This window comes from Nelusetta ayraudi, unplaced genomic scaffold (assembly GCF_046127955.1).
Source record: "Nelusetta ayraudi isolate G7.1 ecotype Tasmania unplaced genomic scaffold, CSIRO-AGI_Nayr_v1 ptg000011l, whole genome shotgun sequence".
NCBI lineage: Eukaryota > Metazoa > Chordata > Actinopteri > Tetraodontiformes > Monacanthidae > Nelusetta > Nelusetta ayraudi.
Window position 1 is genome coordinate 18,116,926 of NW_027466061.1, and position 15,386 is coordinate 18,132,311.

General features: G+C 45.6%; 1 protein-coding gene across 3 annotated transcripts in view; it reads left to right on the forward strand.

Annotated features, from left to right (window-relative positions):
- obscnb (obscurin, cytoskeletal calmodulin and titin-interacting RhoGEF b) overlaps positions 1–14,428 on the forward strand; it is a 48,547-nt gene extending 34,119 nt beyond the window's left edge. For all 3 annotated transcript variants that reach the window (XM_076021615.1, XM_076021617.1, XM_076021616.1), the window contains 28 exons: positions 110–1,426; positions 2,034–2,315; positions 2,522–2,603; positions 2,697–2,818; positions 2,923–3,120; positions 3,235–3,267; positions 3,336–3,434; positions 3,547–3,765; positions 3,895–3,928; positions 4,064–4,116; positions 4,231–4,329; positions 4,910–4,966; positions 5,806–5,945; positions 6,604–6,804; positions 6,916–6,992; positions 7,073–7,243; positions 7,734–7,893; positions 8,067–8,183; positions 8,275–8,439; positions 8,539–8,697; positions 8,803–8,980; positions 9,284–9,397; positions 9,554–9,721; positions 10,458–10,560; positions 10,647–10,776; positions 11,020–11,113; positions 11,254–11,296; positions 11,871–14,428. In XM_076021615.1, the coding sequence (XP_075877730.1) occupies positions 110–1,426; positions 2,034–2,315; positions 2,522–2,603; positions 2,697–2,818; positions 2,923–3,120; positions 3,235–3,267; positions 3,336–3,434; positions 3,547–3,765; positions 3,895–3,928; positions 4,064–4,116; positions 4,231–4,329; positions 4,910–4,966; positions 5,806–5,945; positions 6,604–6,804; positions 6,916–6,992; positions 7,073–7,243; positions 7,734–7,893; positions 8,067–8,183; positions 8,275–8,439; positions 8,539–8,697; positions 8,803–8,980; positions 9,284–9,397; positions 9,554–9,721; positions 10,458–10,560; positions 10,647–10,776; positions 11,020–11,113; positions 11,254–11,296; positions 11,871–12,897 (5,642 nt within the window). In that variant the 3' untranslated portion in view covers positions 12,898–14,428. The remainder of the gene's footprint in view (positions 1–109; positions 1,427–2,033; positions 2,316–2,521; positions 2,604–2,696; positions 2,819–2,922; positions 3,121–3,234; positions 3,268–3,335; positions 3,435–3,546; positions 3,766–3,894; positions 3,929–4,063; positions 4,117–4,230; positions 4,330–4,909; positions 4,967–5,805; positions 5,946–6,603; positions 6,805–6,915; positions 6,993–7,072; positions 7,244–7,733; positions 7,894–8,066; positions 8,184–8,274; positions 8,440–8,538; positions 8,698–8,802; positions 8,981–9,283; positions 9,398–9,553; positions 9,722–10,457; positions 10,561–10,646; positions 10,777–11,019; positions 11,114–11,253; positions 11,297–11,870) is intronic.
- Positions 14,429–15,386: the final 958 nt, after the last annotated feature.

Sequence of the window (15,386 nt, forward strand, 5' to 3'; positions counted from 1 at the left end):
TGAGACGTTGTTCCATGGTTCTGTGGATTTTTTTCTCAGTTTCTTTCAGCCATAAGTTTTGAATGATTAGGTTTTTTTCTTGACCATTAACTAACATTTGTATTTGCAGTTGTAGAAGCCAAACAAGAAGGGAGTCAGGAACTGGGGCAGCCCAGTCTGCCTCCAGAGGCTGCAGAGGAGAGCGACTTGCATGACCTGTGGGCAGAATCGGCCAAGAAGCGTCCCTTGAGTCGAGAGCCGACTCTGGACTCCATCTCTGAACAACCTGAGGAAGATGGAAAAGGCGTTCAAAAGAAATCAGAGCAGAAGGTCCCGAAGGAGCCTAAGAAGGTGGAAACGGAGCCAGAGGAGAAGAAGCAAGCCGTTGTGTCCAACAAAAAGACGGAGCATGCCAGCTCTGAGGATGAGTCTGTCTCTAGGGTGGCCTCGGTCGTACCCTATTTAAAAAAGAGCAGCGTGACCACCGTCACGGCCACCAATGAGGTGGAGACGTTCACCGCGGAGAGGTTTTATGAGCATTTCAAGATGGCAGAGGAGAGAACCGTGCAGCAGACGAGGGTAGAAGCAACCACGGTCGTGCAGAAACGTGAACAGCAGGCGTCAGCAGACAAAATCAAAGTGGTGGAGCTCAAGAAGCAGAGTGAGCCCGAACAAGAGGATGCCGGCAAGAAAGGCCACAAGCCCGGCAAGGACCTGCGCCCTGTTTTCAAAGAGGCCTTCAAGGACCAAACGAAGGAACCCAACGGTACCATTCACCTGGAGTGTGTGACAGAGGGCAGACCTGACCAGGTGCGCTGGCTGAAGGATGGAGAGGCGCTGGCGGACGGCAAGCACCACCACATCGACATCTACAACGACGGCACCTGCTCGCTGGTCGTCACCGCCATCACCACCAAAGACACAGGGGTTTACACGTGTGAGGTCGCCAACAAGTTCGGCGTGTCTTCCCACAGCGGCAAAGTCACGGTGGGAACGGCGAGAGACTCATCGGGGCGGCGGCCGCTCACGGTGGGCTACAGCGCCGACAGCGAAGCCGAGAGCTCCTCCGGCAGCGAGATGGACGAGTCGCTGAGGCGCGCGAGCCGACGCCTCCGCCGCCTGCTGCGCACGCGCCTCCCGCCCGACGTCGAGGAGGAGCCGTTTGTCAGCGCCGACGAGGGAGACCTGAAACCCCCGGACCCCCACTCCTACCGGGAGGACGAAACCTACATTTACATCCGTTTCGACTCGCGCACCGATGCCGAGGTGGCCTCACAGAGGTTCCAGGAGATGTTCACGGTCCACGGGGTTCCGGTGGAGACCACCATCCTGGAGGCGGGACACCTGAAGGTGGAGCTGCGCATCAGGAAGATGGGCTACACGCAGGACGGCACGGAGACTCCCACGCAGGACCGAGAGCCTCCTGCACTGCTGAGCGGCGCACCAGGTGAGAAATACACTGTCACTGGGAAGTAGCGTGTGGAGAACAGAAAAGTACCAGAAAACCAAAGGTGCCCTCATGGGGTAGGAAATAAACAAATCAAAAACGGGGGCTTAAACTGATAACTGAAACAGACAAAAGATCTGGACTTGACATAGATACAATAAGACAACCTACAGTGGATGAGATTACAGCCGGACAAAGACAGACAAAGAGACAAGGACTATGCTATTATTATTGCAGAGGGCAGGGGAACACAGGTGAGAACAAGCAAGGGCCGGACTGACAACGAGGCACAGGTGAAAATCATGGGGCAACAAAAAAGCAGAAAACCAAGAACAGCAAGTAAAGTACAGAATGCACAAGGGGAAACGAGACTATCAAAATAAAAGAGGAAACACTAAACAGACCATAACATATATAACGATTGTCCTATCATACAGCTGGATGTAACTTTTAGAAATGTATTACATTTATTTATTATGTGAGTTATTTTTTCTCTCAAGTATGATTAATGCATTTTAATACTCTTCACACCCAGATGCGTCTCTTAGAATCCAACATGTTATGCGTCAACCTCTAACCGTTTTCGACATGTCCTCCCGCCACCCAGCTGCTCCGGTCTTCCTGACAGAGTTGCAGAGTCAGGACATCCCTGATGGCTACCCGGTCAGCTTCGACTGTGTCGTCATCGGCAAGCCTCCCCCAACCGTGCGCTGGTACAAGGATGGCAAAGTGCTGGAGGAGAACGACCACTACATGATCAACGAGGACCAGGAGGGCTGCCACCAGCTCATCATCACCACTGTGCTGCCCACTGACATGGGCGTCTACCGCTGCACAGCCGAGAACAGCAGTGGCATCGCCTCCACCAAGGCTGAGCTCAGGGTTGACAGTGAGTACACATGGATGCATGAAGCATTTCATGATTATGTTTGAGATTGGGTAAAATGTATTTTTTACAACTGTAGAATATTTATGAAATAGGGAAAGTGAACCGACTACGTAACCAAGAAAGGAGAAATTTAGTTCGAAAAGCGCTGGTGTGAAAATTAAACATATTTGCGACTAAAACTGCTGTAAATTGATCTTGTGCCTCAGTGTCTTGCAGCTCAGATTACGACACTGCTGCTGATGCCACAGAGACGTCCTCCTATGTCAGTGCCATTGGCTACGTGTCCAGGTGATTTGCAGCTTTCAAAACCAAATCTTGATCGTTAAAAGATTTTTTTTCCGTCAACGCACACTCATTTTTCATTACATTGTCTTTATATAGGGAGACTGAGACCTTTGAATCCGTGACTGAAGACGACCAGCTGCCTCAAGTCGTGGATGATCTTCATGACGTTCACGTCAGTCCAGGTTCACCGTTTGCAAAGATGCAGCTCAAAGTAAAGGGTACGTTTGTCAAACGCTGCTAAATGGTCGGAATGTCGTGCACAGTGTCGTGCACGGCGTCGTCCTCAGCTCGACTTACTGGCAAACACTCTGCTGTCCTCCAGGCTTCCCCAAACCACGGGTGTACTGGTTCAAGGACGGCCACCCTCTGAGGTCCTCTGAAAGGATCCTGCTGCGAGCAGACAGAGAGGTCCACAGCGTGGAGATCCGGGGGGTGAGGAGGGAGGACATGGGGGAGTACTCTGCCTACATCAGCAATGAGGCCGGCTCGGCTTACTCCTCTGCCAGGCTGATTGTCCTGAGTACGTCTTGCAAACAGTCAAGAGACCACGTTTCTCCATTAAAAAAACAAAACAATGTCGCTAAGATCTCTGAATGATCCTTAATGATGGAGCAACTCTTGTGTTTTGCAACAGGTCCAGGGGAGATGATGCCAAAAGATAAAAGAGGTAATGTGATGCATGCTCCTCAATATGTGACCTCATGTCAACCCTGCTTTGACGCCATATTTCAACAGACCCCAAGGAGCCACTGGTGCCACCACGCTTCCTGGAGAGGTTCAGTAACAGGAAGGTGAAGCAAGGGACCAGCATCACCCTCTCTGTCAAAGTGGAAGGTGTGTGGTGTGTTCAGTTTGGTGTTGTGAAAAACATCCCTTCATGATTTCATTTGGGCTATTGCATGCTATTGATGGTTAAAAACTTCTCGATGCAACTTGACGTTTCCAGGGTCTCCGACTCCTATGGTGTCTTGGTTAAAGGAGGAATCAGTAGAAGATGTCCTGTGGATCAAAGCCGACACCAAAGGATACAAGATAGCCGCCTCAGGGTGCCACCACAGCCTCATCTTGATGGATGTGGGCACAGAATACACTGGTGCTTACACCTGTATCGCCACAAACAGGGCCGGACAGTCCATCTGCACCGCCCACCTGGAGGTTGATGACAGTAAGGAAACAGAATCATATTGGGGAAAGTGTTGTTGTTGTTGTTGTTTTTAGCTGAAAAGCCCTAGTTGTTGATCAGTTTGCATTGACCTCCAGTAATTCCACCTCTGTTTACTTTCTTCCTCTTCAGCACCACAACCAAAGAAAGAGACCAAAGGCTCAGAGTAAGTTTGTTTTTTATTAGTTTTTTAAAAAAAAATGAATTTAGAATTAGCATAGAAGGCTATTGTGACAATAGTAGAATTTCAGCTTTTACAAATATACTGTTTCATTGAATTTCAACATTTATTCCTCATCAGGGATCTTGAAATTAAAATCAGCCCTCCTGAGGAGGAGAGTGGCAATGGAAAGGGTGAGACATTGCATATTTCATTTCCTAGTAAAATCAATATTTATAATCTAGTTCATAGTATATTTCACACATGCAATATTGTCAATGTTCCAACATCTTCATGTGTGCCTTAAGAGGGTAAGCCTTCCTACCTGGGTGAAGTAGGCTCAGAGGAATTCCTCATGAAGCTCACCTCCCAGATCACTGAAATGGTGTCAGCAAAGTTTACCCAAGGTATGTAGAGGTTTAAGCTATTTTCTGTATTTGGGTTTATTTCGCGGTACATTAAAGTTAGCAGTGCAAAGACGTGTGTGGCATCCCAGACAAAGCTCTTATTTTGAAAGGACTTGGACGCTTGGATCTTACTGGCTGCCTGTCCTGATATAATTTCTAACATCAATGTCCTCTGTTATTGTCAGTATTGTTTTGTTTGTACGCTGTGTGTGTGTGTGTGTGTGTGTGTGTGTGTGTGTGTGTGTGTGTGTGTGTGTGTGTGTGTGTGTGTGTGTGTGTGTGTGCATTTTAACTGTATTTGAACTAAACTAACTACTGATGCATCTTTTGCACATGACACAGTATTTTGTTACATACCCAGTCCCTTTTTTGGATGATGCCAAGGGACTTTCTTTTTAGGGTTGACACCAAAGTTGACTTGTGGGGCATAACTTTTCATGCATGTTTTGTTTTGTCTGACAGTTTATCCCATCAAATCTCTCACATTTTAATCCACATATCATTTCATCATCACTTTAAAATCCAGGAGAGCATCTCTACCCCCCAAAAAAGCTCATCCAATAATAAATGTGTTATTCAGACAGTGCACAGAATCAAGAAGTGCTCCAGTGGATGAAATCTTGGCCCAAAACAACCAGTATGTATCAGCTTTTACGTCATGTAATGATAAAAATATCTCAAAGAGATTACATTATGGAAGATTGCACTCCAGCACATTTTTATTTGCATATTTTCAATGAATAAATGAATGAACGAACAAGCAAACTTTTTTTTTACTTTTACCATTCAGAAAATATGACCACAGACATGTTTGTGAAGATTAGAGTTGAATGTATAAGATATTCTTGCATGGGTGTACAACACTAACAAGCAGAGCAAATCTCTTAAAATATAATAGGCCTTGTTGATTTTGCTCTTGCCAAATTTTGAATAGACAAACTACCAGTCGATGTCTGAAAAGAGTCCTTATCCAGTTTTACCATCTCACTGGCTCCTTTACCCAGGTGCAGGTCTGTGATTAAACACTATTATTATAATCATCAGCCAATAACAGGGCAGCAACTCATGGCGGCCGACTTGCTGAAGGTCAATGGTTGACTTGGCTGAAGTGGTTGTTGATGCCAGTCAGGCTGGTCTGAGTATTTCAGAAACTGCTGATCTTTTGGGATTTCCACACACACTGACCACCTCTCGAGAAGACCAGTTTGCATCATGTACCAAGTAAAGCGACCAGAGAGATTAACCGTTTGGGCCTTGTCCTGGCAGACTGATTGAAATTGATGCCAATAACTATAACCAAATTTAAGTCAAATTGTTTTGTTTTTTCATTTAAAAAAAGTATGTTGTTCCATTTTTGTCATTCCTCATAAATTTCATTTGTAGACTGTTATCGTGGTACAGTTGTTTTCGAGTACTGCACTGTATGTACTGCTGTCTCCTTCCTTCCATGACCGTGCCTTCATCCATGTGTCCCAGCTTCGCTACGTGTACCAGGTGCTGACAGCGATGATGAGACCAAGACTCCTTCTCCGTCGCCTCATCACGGCCGTTCTCGGCCCCCCTCCCTGATTGCTGACTCTTCCTCTGAGTCTGATGAAGGGGATGCCAGGGGAGAGGTGAGATTTAAGGGAGGGGGCAAAAACACACTGATCCTTGGGACTTTACATTTTCATTCATCTGTTTTTGCACAATTAAGCTGAAATGTTACTGCATGTTTTTAACTTGCTGCCATATGTCTGCAAACTTTATAGTATAATCAGAGGTTAGTCCCATCACAATTCTCATTTCAACACTCTGTCAATACAGTAGTAAGTGAGTAGTGACATTTGCCAATCTTTGGAACTACTTTTCAGTTTCATGATTGGTATGAACTGCAACAAAGGACACTTTTGGGGGCTGTGTATTCCAATGGAAATGAAGAGCAGAAGAAAAACAAAACGTCTCCATGCTGCGGAATCCAAAACCTTCCTCTTTGTCTTGAACAGTGACTTGAGCGCATGTTTCTAGCCAGAGAATCCAGTGTAGCCTCCGAGACAGGAGGTGTTTGTTGCTAACATGATTAGCGGTGCAGAAGATCAGCGGCAAAACGGCAAAAAAGCAGCAAAAAATGCTAGAATGATGGCCACACAAGCAACATGTAGAGACACACAACCTCATTTCATCTAGTGATGCATTTTAAAGTAATCAAAGACCTCCTGTGTTTATTTCTCGTACACACATAGAAATAAATGACAGCTTTGTTTTTCATTCCAAGCCTTCTTTACACGTTTACAGATGTTTGACATCTACGTAGCAACAGCTGACTACAATCCCCAGATGGCCAGCAAAGAGTCCATCTCTCTGAAGGAGGGACAGTATGTCGAGGTTTTGGACTCGGCTCACCCCCTGAAATGGTTAGTCCGGACCAAACCCACCAAAACCACGCCGTCCCGCCAAGGCTGGGTGTCGCCTGCCTACCTGGACAAGAAGCTACGGGTACGGCTCCCATCCAAAGTTTGAGACCCGCCACTCTGACATCCCATCTTATCGTTTTTGAGTTCAACTTCAGGAACGTTTTGAAGGCACTAATGATGCGTGCTCTTGCAGCTCTCCGCAGATACGGCTGACCTTCCAGAGACTAATGTAGAGGAGGTCTCTGAGGGAGAATACAAGAAGAAGTTATTGTGAGTGAATTTAGCCACACCTGCCAATGGATTGCTGGCACAAAAGAACAACTAATCACCCTGACCTCTCGTGTTTGTAGCCATCTCATCCAGGAGCTGGTGAACAGTGAGACAGAGTTTGTGAAAGAGATAGACTTGTTCACCCTCCACCATCTGAATGACGCAAACAGTGCTGCTGCACCAGCAGAGGTCAGCAGCCAGAAGGACGCCATATTCAGGAACATCGATGACATCAAATCCTTCCACAGCAGGTGAGCTCACGTCTTGACTCTGAACGTTGTGCCGCTCCTCTATCTAATCAACACACGTGGAGTGTGGAATAGAGATTTAAAAAAACAAAAAAACATTGTCCACATTGAGAGAATGTATATTCACAAAGTAAGTTATTCAATGTTTCACAGTAAAAGTGTGTTAAAATGTATCAAATTTAATACTGCAGGAAAGCAAGGAGCTTTTCTCCACAATAGTCATATGACCTTTTCTAATGTAATCTACGGTATGATTACTACAATACAAACACACTTTTTGATTAATTAATGACCAAAATGTCATTGATTAGATTCTACAAACTTGCCAAAGACACCAAATGTATCAAATGTGACACAAAAATCATCACAAACATTTCAGTTCTCACAAAGAAAACACTGTCTATTTTTTGATGGGTCGGCCTTTACTGGTTTAAGGGGGGTTAAAAATCACTTGTTCCAAATGCGTTCATACTTATTGACCCTCTATCTTCAGGACCTTCTCCCCTAAGTTGAGCGACTGCGACACCGATGATGATGTGGCCATGTGCTTCCTGAAGAGCAAGGAGGGCTTTGAGAAGTACCTACTGTATCTAGTGGGCCAGGGCCAGGCAGAGTCTGCTGTCAGTGACAAGACTGTCCACCACTTCTTCAAGGTTGTACAGCCAATCCGCTGTTTATTTGACTTACTAGCAAAGTTTCAAATACTTATTTGGTATTGTGCCGCTATATTTTTTTATTATTTCAAGATTTGCTGTTAAAAGTTTTTAGTTGAAAATAAAGAAATGCTAGTAGTTAATCCATAAATGTGTTTCTCACTAAATCGTAGGAGCGCACTGAGAAAGCGCAGGCCAGCGCAGACCCTTCAGATCCTGCCGTGCGCAGCATCAACGCCTACCTCCAGCAACCGCTGGAGAGGATCCAGAAGTACAAGTCCATCCTCAAGGTGACACGCTCCACACCCAACTGGCTTCTGCTCTTCCACCGGTGAGTCGCGCGCCACTCGCACTGTAATTCCAACTTGTTGTCGCGCGCAGGAGCTCATTCGAAACAAGGCGAGGAACGGACAGAACTGCTGCCTGCTGGAGGAGGCCTACGCCATGGTGTCTGCACTCCCGCAGCGCTCCGAGAATTCCCACCACGTGTCCATGATTGAGAACTACCCCGCCACGCTGGAGGTGCTGGGAGAGCCAATCAGACAGGTAGGCGGAGTAACGTTGGCATTCTTAGTGAGCGAATTTGACAAGTGACTGATGTTTGTTTTTATTTTTTCTTTCATTTAATTTTTTTTTATAAACCAGGGGCCTTTCCAAGTGTGGGAAGGGGCTCCGGGAATCAGGACATCCACTCGGGGGCACCACCGCCACGTTTTCCTGTTCAAGAACTACTGCATCATCTGCAAACCCAAGAGAGACAGCAACACTGACACGCAGTCATATGTCTTTAAGAACATGATGAAGGTATTTCACTCTAACTACAACTTTTCTTCCCAGAACTTTTTTTTTCACCACAGCGTTTGTTTTTTCTTTTTTAACTCTTCCCTGTCTCTCTCTGTCATGTTGCAGCTGAATAACATCGATGTGAATGAGACGGTGGAGGGTGACGACCGAGCCTTCGAGATTTGGCACGAGCGTGAGGACTCTGTGAGGAAATACACCCTGCAGGCCCGAACGGTGGTCATCAAGAACTCGTGGCTGAGAGACTTGAGGGAGCTGCAGCAGCGATACACCATGCCTGCCTGGAGTGAGTGGAACACACACTCACACATGCACACACACAAACAGTGTGTGCCTTACAGTGTGTAATCATCATGTAGTATACTACAATTTCTTTTTCTGCATAATTAACCTGCAAGAAACTCAAAATTGTAATTATTTTTCTCACAAAAACTTGAGTATGAAGAAATTATCCAAAAAAATGTAATAAATATAGATTTCTTTCTTGCATCCACTTTTGTATTGCTGCTTTCGCTTTTCACCACAGTAGTGTATGGTATTCTTCTGCTGAGAACAGCAACGTTTATTAACCATGACTTCACTGCCACAGGTCCACCTGACTTTGTTGAAATCTTGGCAAACTGTACCGCTGAGCTCGGACAGACTGTTAAACTGGCCTGCAAAGCCACTGGAGTCCCGAAACCCATGATCACTTGGTACAAGGGTACGCACTGCACGTTCCATAATGTTCCATCTGCTTCACTGAATACTATGTAATAGACGCAATGTAATGTGGCGTGCTGATGCATGCCCTAAACAGACGTTTAATCCCCCTTCGAGCGGAATAAGAGGTTGCCTTGCTGTCATTTGCTGGACTCAGACGGCCGTCCCGTGGAGGCGGACCCTCACCACATCATCATCGAAGACCCCGATGGTTCCTGCACGCTCATCTTGGACAACATGACAGCGGATGATTCCGGCCAATACATGTGCTTTGCCACCAGTTCGGCCGGCAATGCAAGCACTCTGGGCAAGATCACCGTCCAGGGTAAATAATGCGACCACATACCAAACCTGTGGTGTAACTACTGAATGCTTTGATAGTAACGCAGCCTTATAGCTTTTAGCCACGCAAAATTGAGATACAGGAAGATTGTAAAAGCTCTTGCCAGAGGAAGATATATACACTGTGTGTGTATACATGTATATATATATGTATATATATATATATATATATACATGTATATATACATATATATGTATGTATATATATGTATATATATATATATATATATATATATACATATATATATATATATATATATATGTACATGTATACACACACATGTATATATATATATATATATGTATATATATCTATATATATATATATGTATATATATATATATATATATATATATATATATATATATATATATATATATATATATATATATACATATATACATATATATACATATATATATATATACACATATATATAAACTAACTTCATATCTTAGGTGTTGTAGCCAAGTCTACTCTCTCACCATTTTCTAGGCACTAATGCAGCCTAGTGAGATCATAAAACAATCATAATTGTGCATTATTGTTCAGTCACACAGGTACATGACTTCTGCAGGATTATCCTGCAGAAGTAAAAAAAAAAACAACACAAAAATGTCTTTTGAGATAAATCAGTGTTTGTCTCGTTAACTCAACAACCCAGTTGCATTATGGTCTGTTTGTTTGAACATGTGTTCTTATTTGCATTCATCTCACAGTGCCTCCGCGCTTTGTGAACAAAATGAGGAACGGCGTGTGCGTGGTGGGTGAAGACGCTCAGTTCACCTGCGTCATACAGAGCGCTCCCACTCCCAAGATCAGGTGATGAACACAGCCGTGACACAGAACACTTGAAGGTTTTGTCTAAAATGCGCCGTGCAAACGTCTTCCTGTGCTTGCTGGTGCAGGTGGTTCAAGGAGGGACGGCTGCTCACCGATCAGGAAAAGTATCAGACGTACAGCGAGCCGCGCAGTGGAGTTCTGGTGCTCGTGATAAAAAACCTCACCGAGAGAGATCTGGGACACTACGAGTGTGAGGTCGGTTGAGAAAAAATCTGAAAAGTCCCTCAGCAGAACGTCAGTTTGGTTTTAATTATTGAAGTGGCAACACGTTGATGATCACTTAACACATAGAGATGTTCAGTCTCAATTACCCTTTTGGCTTTGGTCTAAAAATTGCACCTGATAACTTGGATGCAGGAGTGAATTATATTTCAAGCAATTATATTTCTAGCATCAACGTTTAAAAAGCTAAAAATATATATGCCTGATCTTTTCCAGTTGTCGAACCGACTGGGCAGTGCCAAGTGTGCGGCTGACTTAGTCCCGCCCTCTGCTGTTGCTCGAACTGGAGAGCAAGCCATCACTATTGAAGGTGGGGGCGGAGACATTATCGCTCCAAACAGCAACTTCAGCTTTTATTCTTTATGTTTTGCACATCTTGCTGTGAAAAGAAAAAAACAAGTTTCGTCTAATATTCCTCTAAACGTCTGTTTATTGTGCCTCTCTTTGAAGTGACAGAGCAGGAAACCAGAATACCGAAGAGAACCATCATCATGTAAGTGTCGAGTGAGCAGCAGAACACAGTTTGCTAAAAATGTGAACATCCAAGGTCTCTCCTTTGTGGTGAAGAACTATGGTGGCCTATCAAACTATTTTTACACTGTCATGATGCAGTGAGTTGTAAGCCTCATTTTTATTTTTGTGTGAATTTTAACAAAGGTCAAATGGATCAGATTGTAGCTAAGGTGTTAATTGCGTTAATTGTGAGAGAGTGTCAACATGAGAAAACTGCCGTCTTCTTCTTGCTCTCTCTCTCTCTCTCTCTCCCTCTCTCTCTCTCTCTCTCTCTCTCTCTCTCTCTCGTGTGTGCGTGTGTGTTTGCATGCATTGGCTTCTCCCCCACGTGCACTGCTGTGCAGTATTTAAAGCCTTTGTGCAAAGGGTTCCTCTTGAGCATGATGAAAGGACGGGCGGTCTTCAGAGGGGACGTGACCTTCTCGAGCGTCCTGGCTCAGTCGCAGCAGCTCCTCCTGTGCTCACTTTCGAACGTCGTCCGTCCTCTTTGTGCCGCTGACGTGTGTTTTTTCTCTCCCCACCTCCTCCCAACCACCCCATCTCTTCTGCACCAGCGAGGAAACTATCACCACAGTGGTGAAGAACCCACGCATGAGGAGGCACAGGTCCCCGGGCTTGCCCCTGGTGGGCGCCCACCGCTCAGAGACCTCCACTCCGGAGCCGGCGGCAGCCCGGGTGAAGAGGATCCCCACTCCGAGGAAGAGCACCATCCCCACCCTGTACGTCACGGAGGCGGAGGGAGCCGAGGCCAGAGGCGCGGACGGCAAGCCCAAGTGGGTGGAGGTGGAGGAGGTCATCGAGTACAAGGTCAACAAGTCCCCAAGGCTGCCCAGGAGGAGGGGCGTCTCGCCGGCCACCTCCGATCGGGCCGCCACCCCGTCCAGAGCCAAGCGCTCCCCGCCGGAAAACCCAAACTCCAACAACTCCAACAACAAGCTGCTGGAGCAGAGCCAGCTGCAGGGGGACAGTGGCGGCGGCCAGCCGCTCGAGCTCTCGGAGGACGAGCAGACCGTTGTCTTTGAACCCGACGACGAAGACGACGGCCAAAGCCCCGGCAGGAGGCACGAGCCCAGGATTCTGACGCAGGGGGGCCGCGTCCTGACCCTGGAGGACCTGGAGGACTACATCCCAGAGCGAGGGGAGACCTATCTGTCTGGCGGCCGGGTCCCCCCCGCCGAGAAGCCCTGCGAGGTGTCCGTGCTGCAGAGGGAGGTGGGCGGCTCCACGGTGGGACAGCCAGTGCTCCTCAACGTGGGACGTCCCGTGGTGGCGGCAGCGGCGGCGGCGGCGAGGCAGCAGGGCGGCTTCTTCAGCCGGGTCAGAGAGCATCTCTCCGCCAACCTCTTCCAGTCCGCAGCCGTCCCTCCGACCGGCGGGCAGACCCGGCCCCGGACTGAGAGGCACGTCCCCATACAGGTGAGCCAGGCCGAGCTGCAGGTGAAGCCCTCGTACTGCTCCGGAGTGCAGCGGGTGGAGGGTGGGCAGCAGAGCTTCAAGACCCAGGTGTCCACTCAGACCTACAGCTACACGTCGGTGGGGGAAGCCGTCACCCTGCAGATCGGCGACTATCAGCAGCAGTAGGAGCAACAGAGTTCAGCGGAGTGGCCCCGTAAACCCTCGAGTCTTAAACCTGGACGTTTCTACTTCAGTGACAGTCGAGATATAGAGCCGAGAAAGATGTCGCGCATTTGACAGACCATTCCATTCTGCAGCTTCTCTAACAGAAATGGGCCGTTCCCTCCAGATTTCTTCTGGCTAACCCTTCTATAAGAGTCTGATCTGGTCTTTTTATTAGACAAGATAGAAATGCCAGCTGTGCAATCTTCACTCTGTCCTGAACCACTCTGTTGAAACCGCCGCACGGCGCTGAAGTTGTGCTTCACAGCTTCAGAGCAAGTAATTAAAGGACCAGTGTGTAACATTAAAAGTTAAGCCTTTGGCATAAAATGCAATATGAAATAGATGTGTTTGATTTTAGCTCTGCAAAGTCAGTAAGAAAAATGGCTTTGTGTGTTCAGTAGCCAATCAGAAGCATTTCTGCTCTTTCTGCACCTGCTCTTTATCAAAATCTGATAAAGAGCAGGTGCACTTGTAAGGATGCCATTGACCCACCACATCATTACAGTTAGTCTGTACGTGGATGTGCTCATGGTGTTTTGGGATTATTTTAACTTTCCTGATATCACACCGCATATTAGAGAGATGATCATACATAAGGTATGTAATCACTATTGCTAATTATTACACACTGGCCCTTTAAAGGTTTTCTGATTTTCCAGATTTCCTTTAAAATGTCTAAAATGTCAAAATCTTCATGAAATGAATCACTTTCCATCTATTCATAATTTCAAGCTAATGCAAACACACCATTAGTAATTCATTGTATAGTAAATACAATGACAATGAATGATTTTTTTTACGTAGATTTGATCACTCAAGAAAAAGGCTCACTTTGTGGTTATTCCAAGTGCCTTCAATTCCACTGGAAACATTGGAACTGATGACTAATGTTGCCTGTTCAGCATTTTCTAGAAGTTCTTTGGAACATGTAAAAAAGAACATGAAGAAGTCAATTAAGACTCGATGGTCAATAGTTCCAGAGTTGAGTTTGGTACTAACATTTTTCTACAGCTTTGTGACTGACGAGTGATGATGTGCTTGACACCAGATGTCTGTGTTTGACTGGCTTTGAAGTCACTCAGTAACTAAAACACCTGCCTCTGGCATTGGTTGTGAGTCGTTTTAGTGACTTGTGACTTTACAGGATAACAATGGAATTTTCTTTGTGGTTTAGATATTTAGATAAGAGTGACTGCATGGATTTGCTTCTCTGAACCTGAATATATGTCAGTCCAGTTGAGCAGTCAGTGACACGGTATTTGACTGCATGAAAATGCAGCTGCCTAGAGAACACAGACTGGTCCCTTGAAGATTTGTGGTGTGTGTGTGAAGATTTCACAGGTTTTGTAGTCAGCTACAAGAACCCTGTCATGTATGAATATTAAAGCACTAACAGTTTGTCAATGCTTGTGTTGTACATGAGTAGTCCTTGGAAACATATTCATGGTTTCAGTGTTAATTTAAATGAAGTTAAATAAATATATTGCAAAGACTTTTATGTCCTGTCTTCTGTTTTGTCGTATCTGTGACAAATTATTTAAGTGCAGTGCATTTAAACATCACCAAAATCAAGAGTTACAATATGACCTTACCAAAGGCCTCAAAGAACTTTCTTTACCGTCAACAAATGAAACAAGATAATTTTTCTGGAACCTGCACATAGACCCTCAGCAACTGTTGTGCTGTCATTGGTTGACTTTTCGTAAAGCGTACTTCCATCATAGAACAGCACTGTGTTTACCCCTACTGAGGCTGCTGCAAAAACTCAGCCACAGCACCTCACATTAAATTGCTGATCTGAGTCTTAAAATTTGTTGGCCCCTGAAAAATTGACCATGTGGAATGAATTCAGATTTTGTGTTTATCACTTATTTTCACACCAGAATATAACATATAATCTTCCCAGTGTGTTTTGGCCAGATCTGGGACTGAAAGCGACAGTCTATAGTTACGGTTGGATAGGGTTGGAGTTCGGGTTGGGGTTAGGGCAGGGGTTGGGGTTTGGGTTTGGGTTTGGGTTAGGGTTAGGAAGAGGCCCTGACAGACCCTGTCAACCCCATCTCTGAGCTACAGTTGGTGCTCTGTACCTTCCACCCTCTCCCTCATCTTGAATAAAACTGTTGCTGGTGGTTCAAGAAGTTGTCCTCATGGCGGCGGCCGTAACGGACTATAGTCCACTGCTGTGGATCCAGAGATCAAAAAAAGATATGTATGTTTTTTAAATTAAAGAGCAGCTAACATCTGTTTGACCAAACTGGTATTTTGATAAAATGTAACAATTTCATTTTCACTTCATGCTGCTAAGTCTTACTTTATGGCACAAAGAATTCGAAGACATAACAACGTAGGCAAACGTATAGGCAATGTTGAGACTACACAGTGTGACATTTGCTGCCGCCTCGTGGACGGACAGCATATTGCAAGCCGTTAATGAGTTACCGCAAGTATTT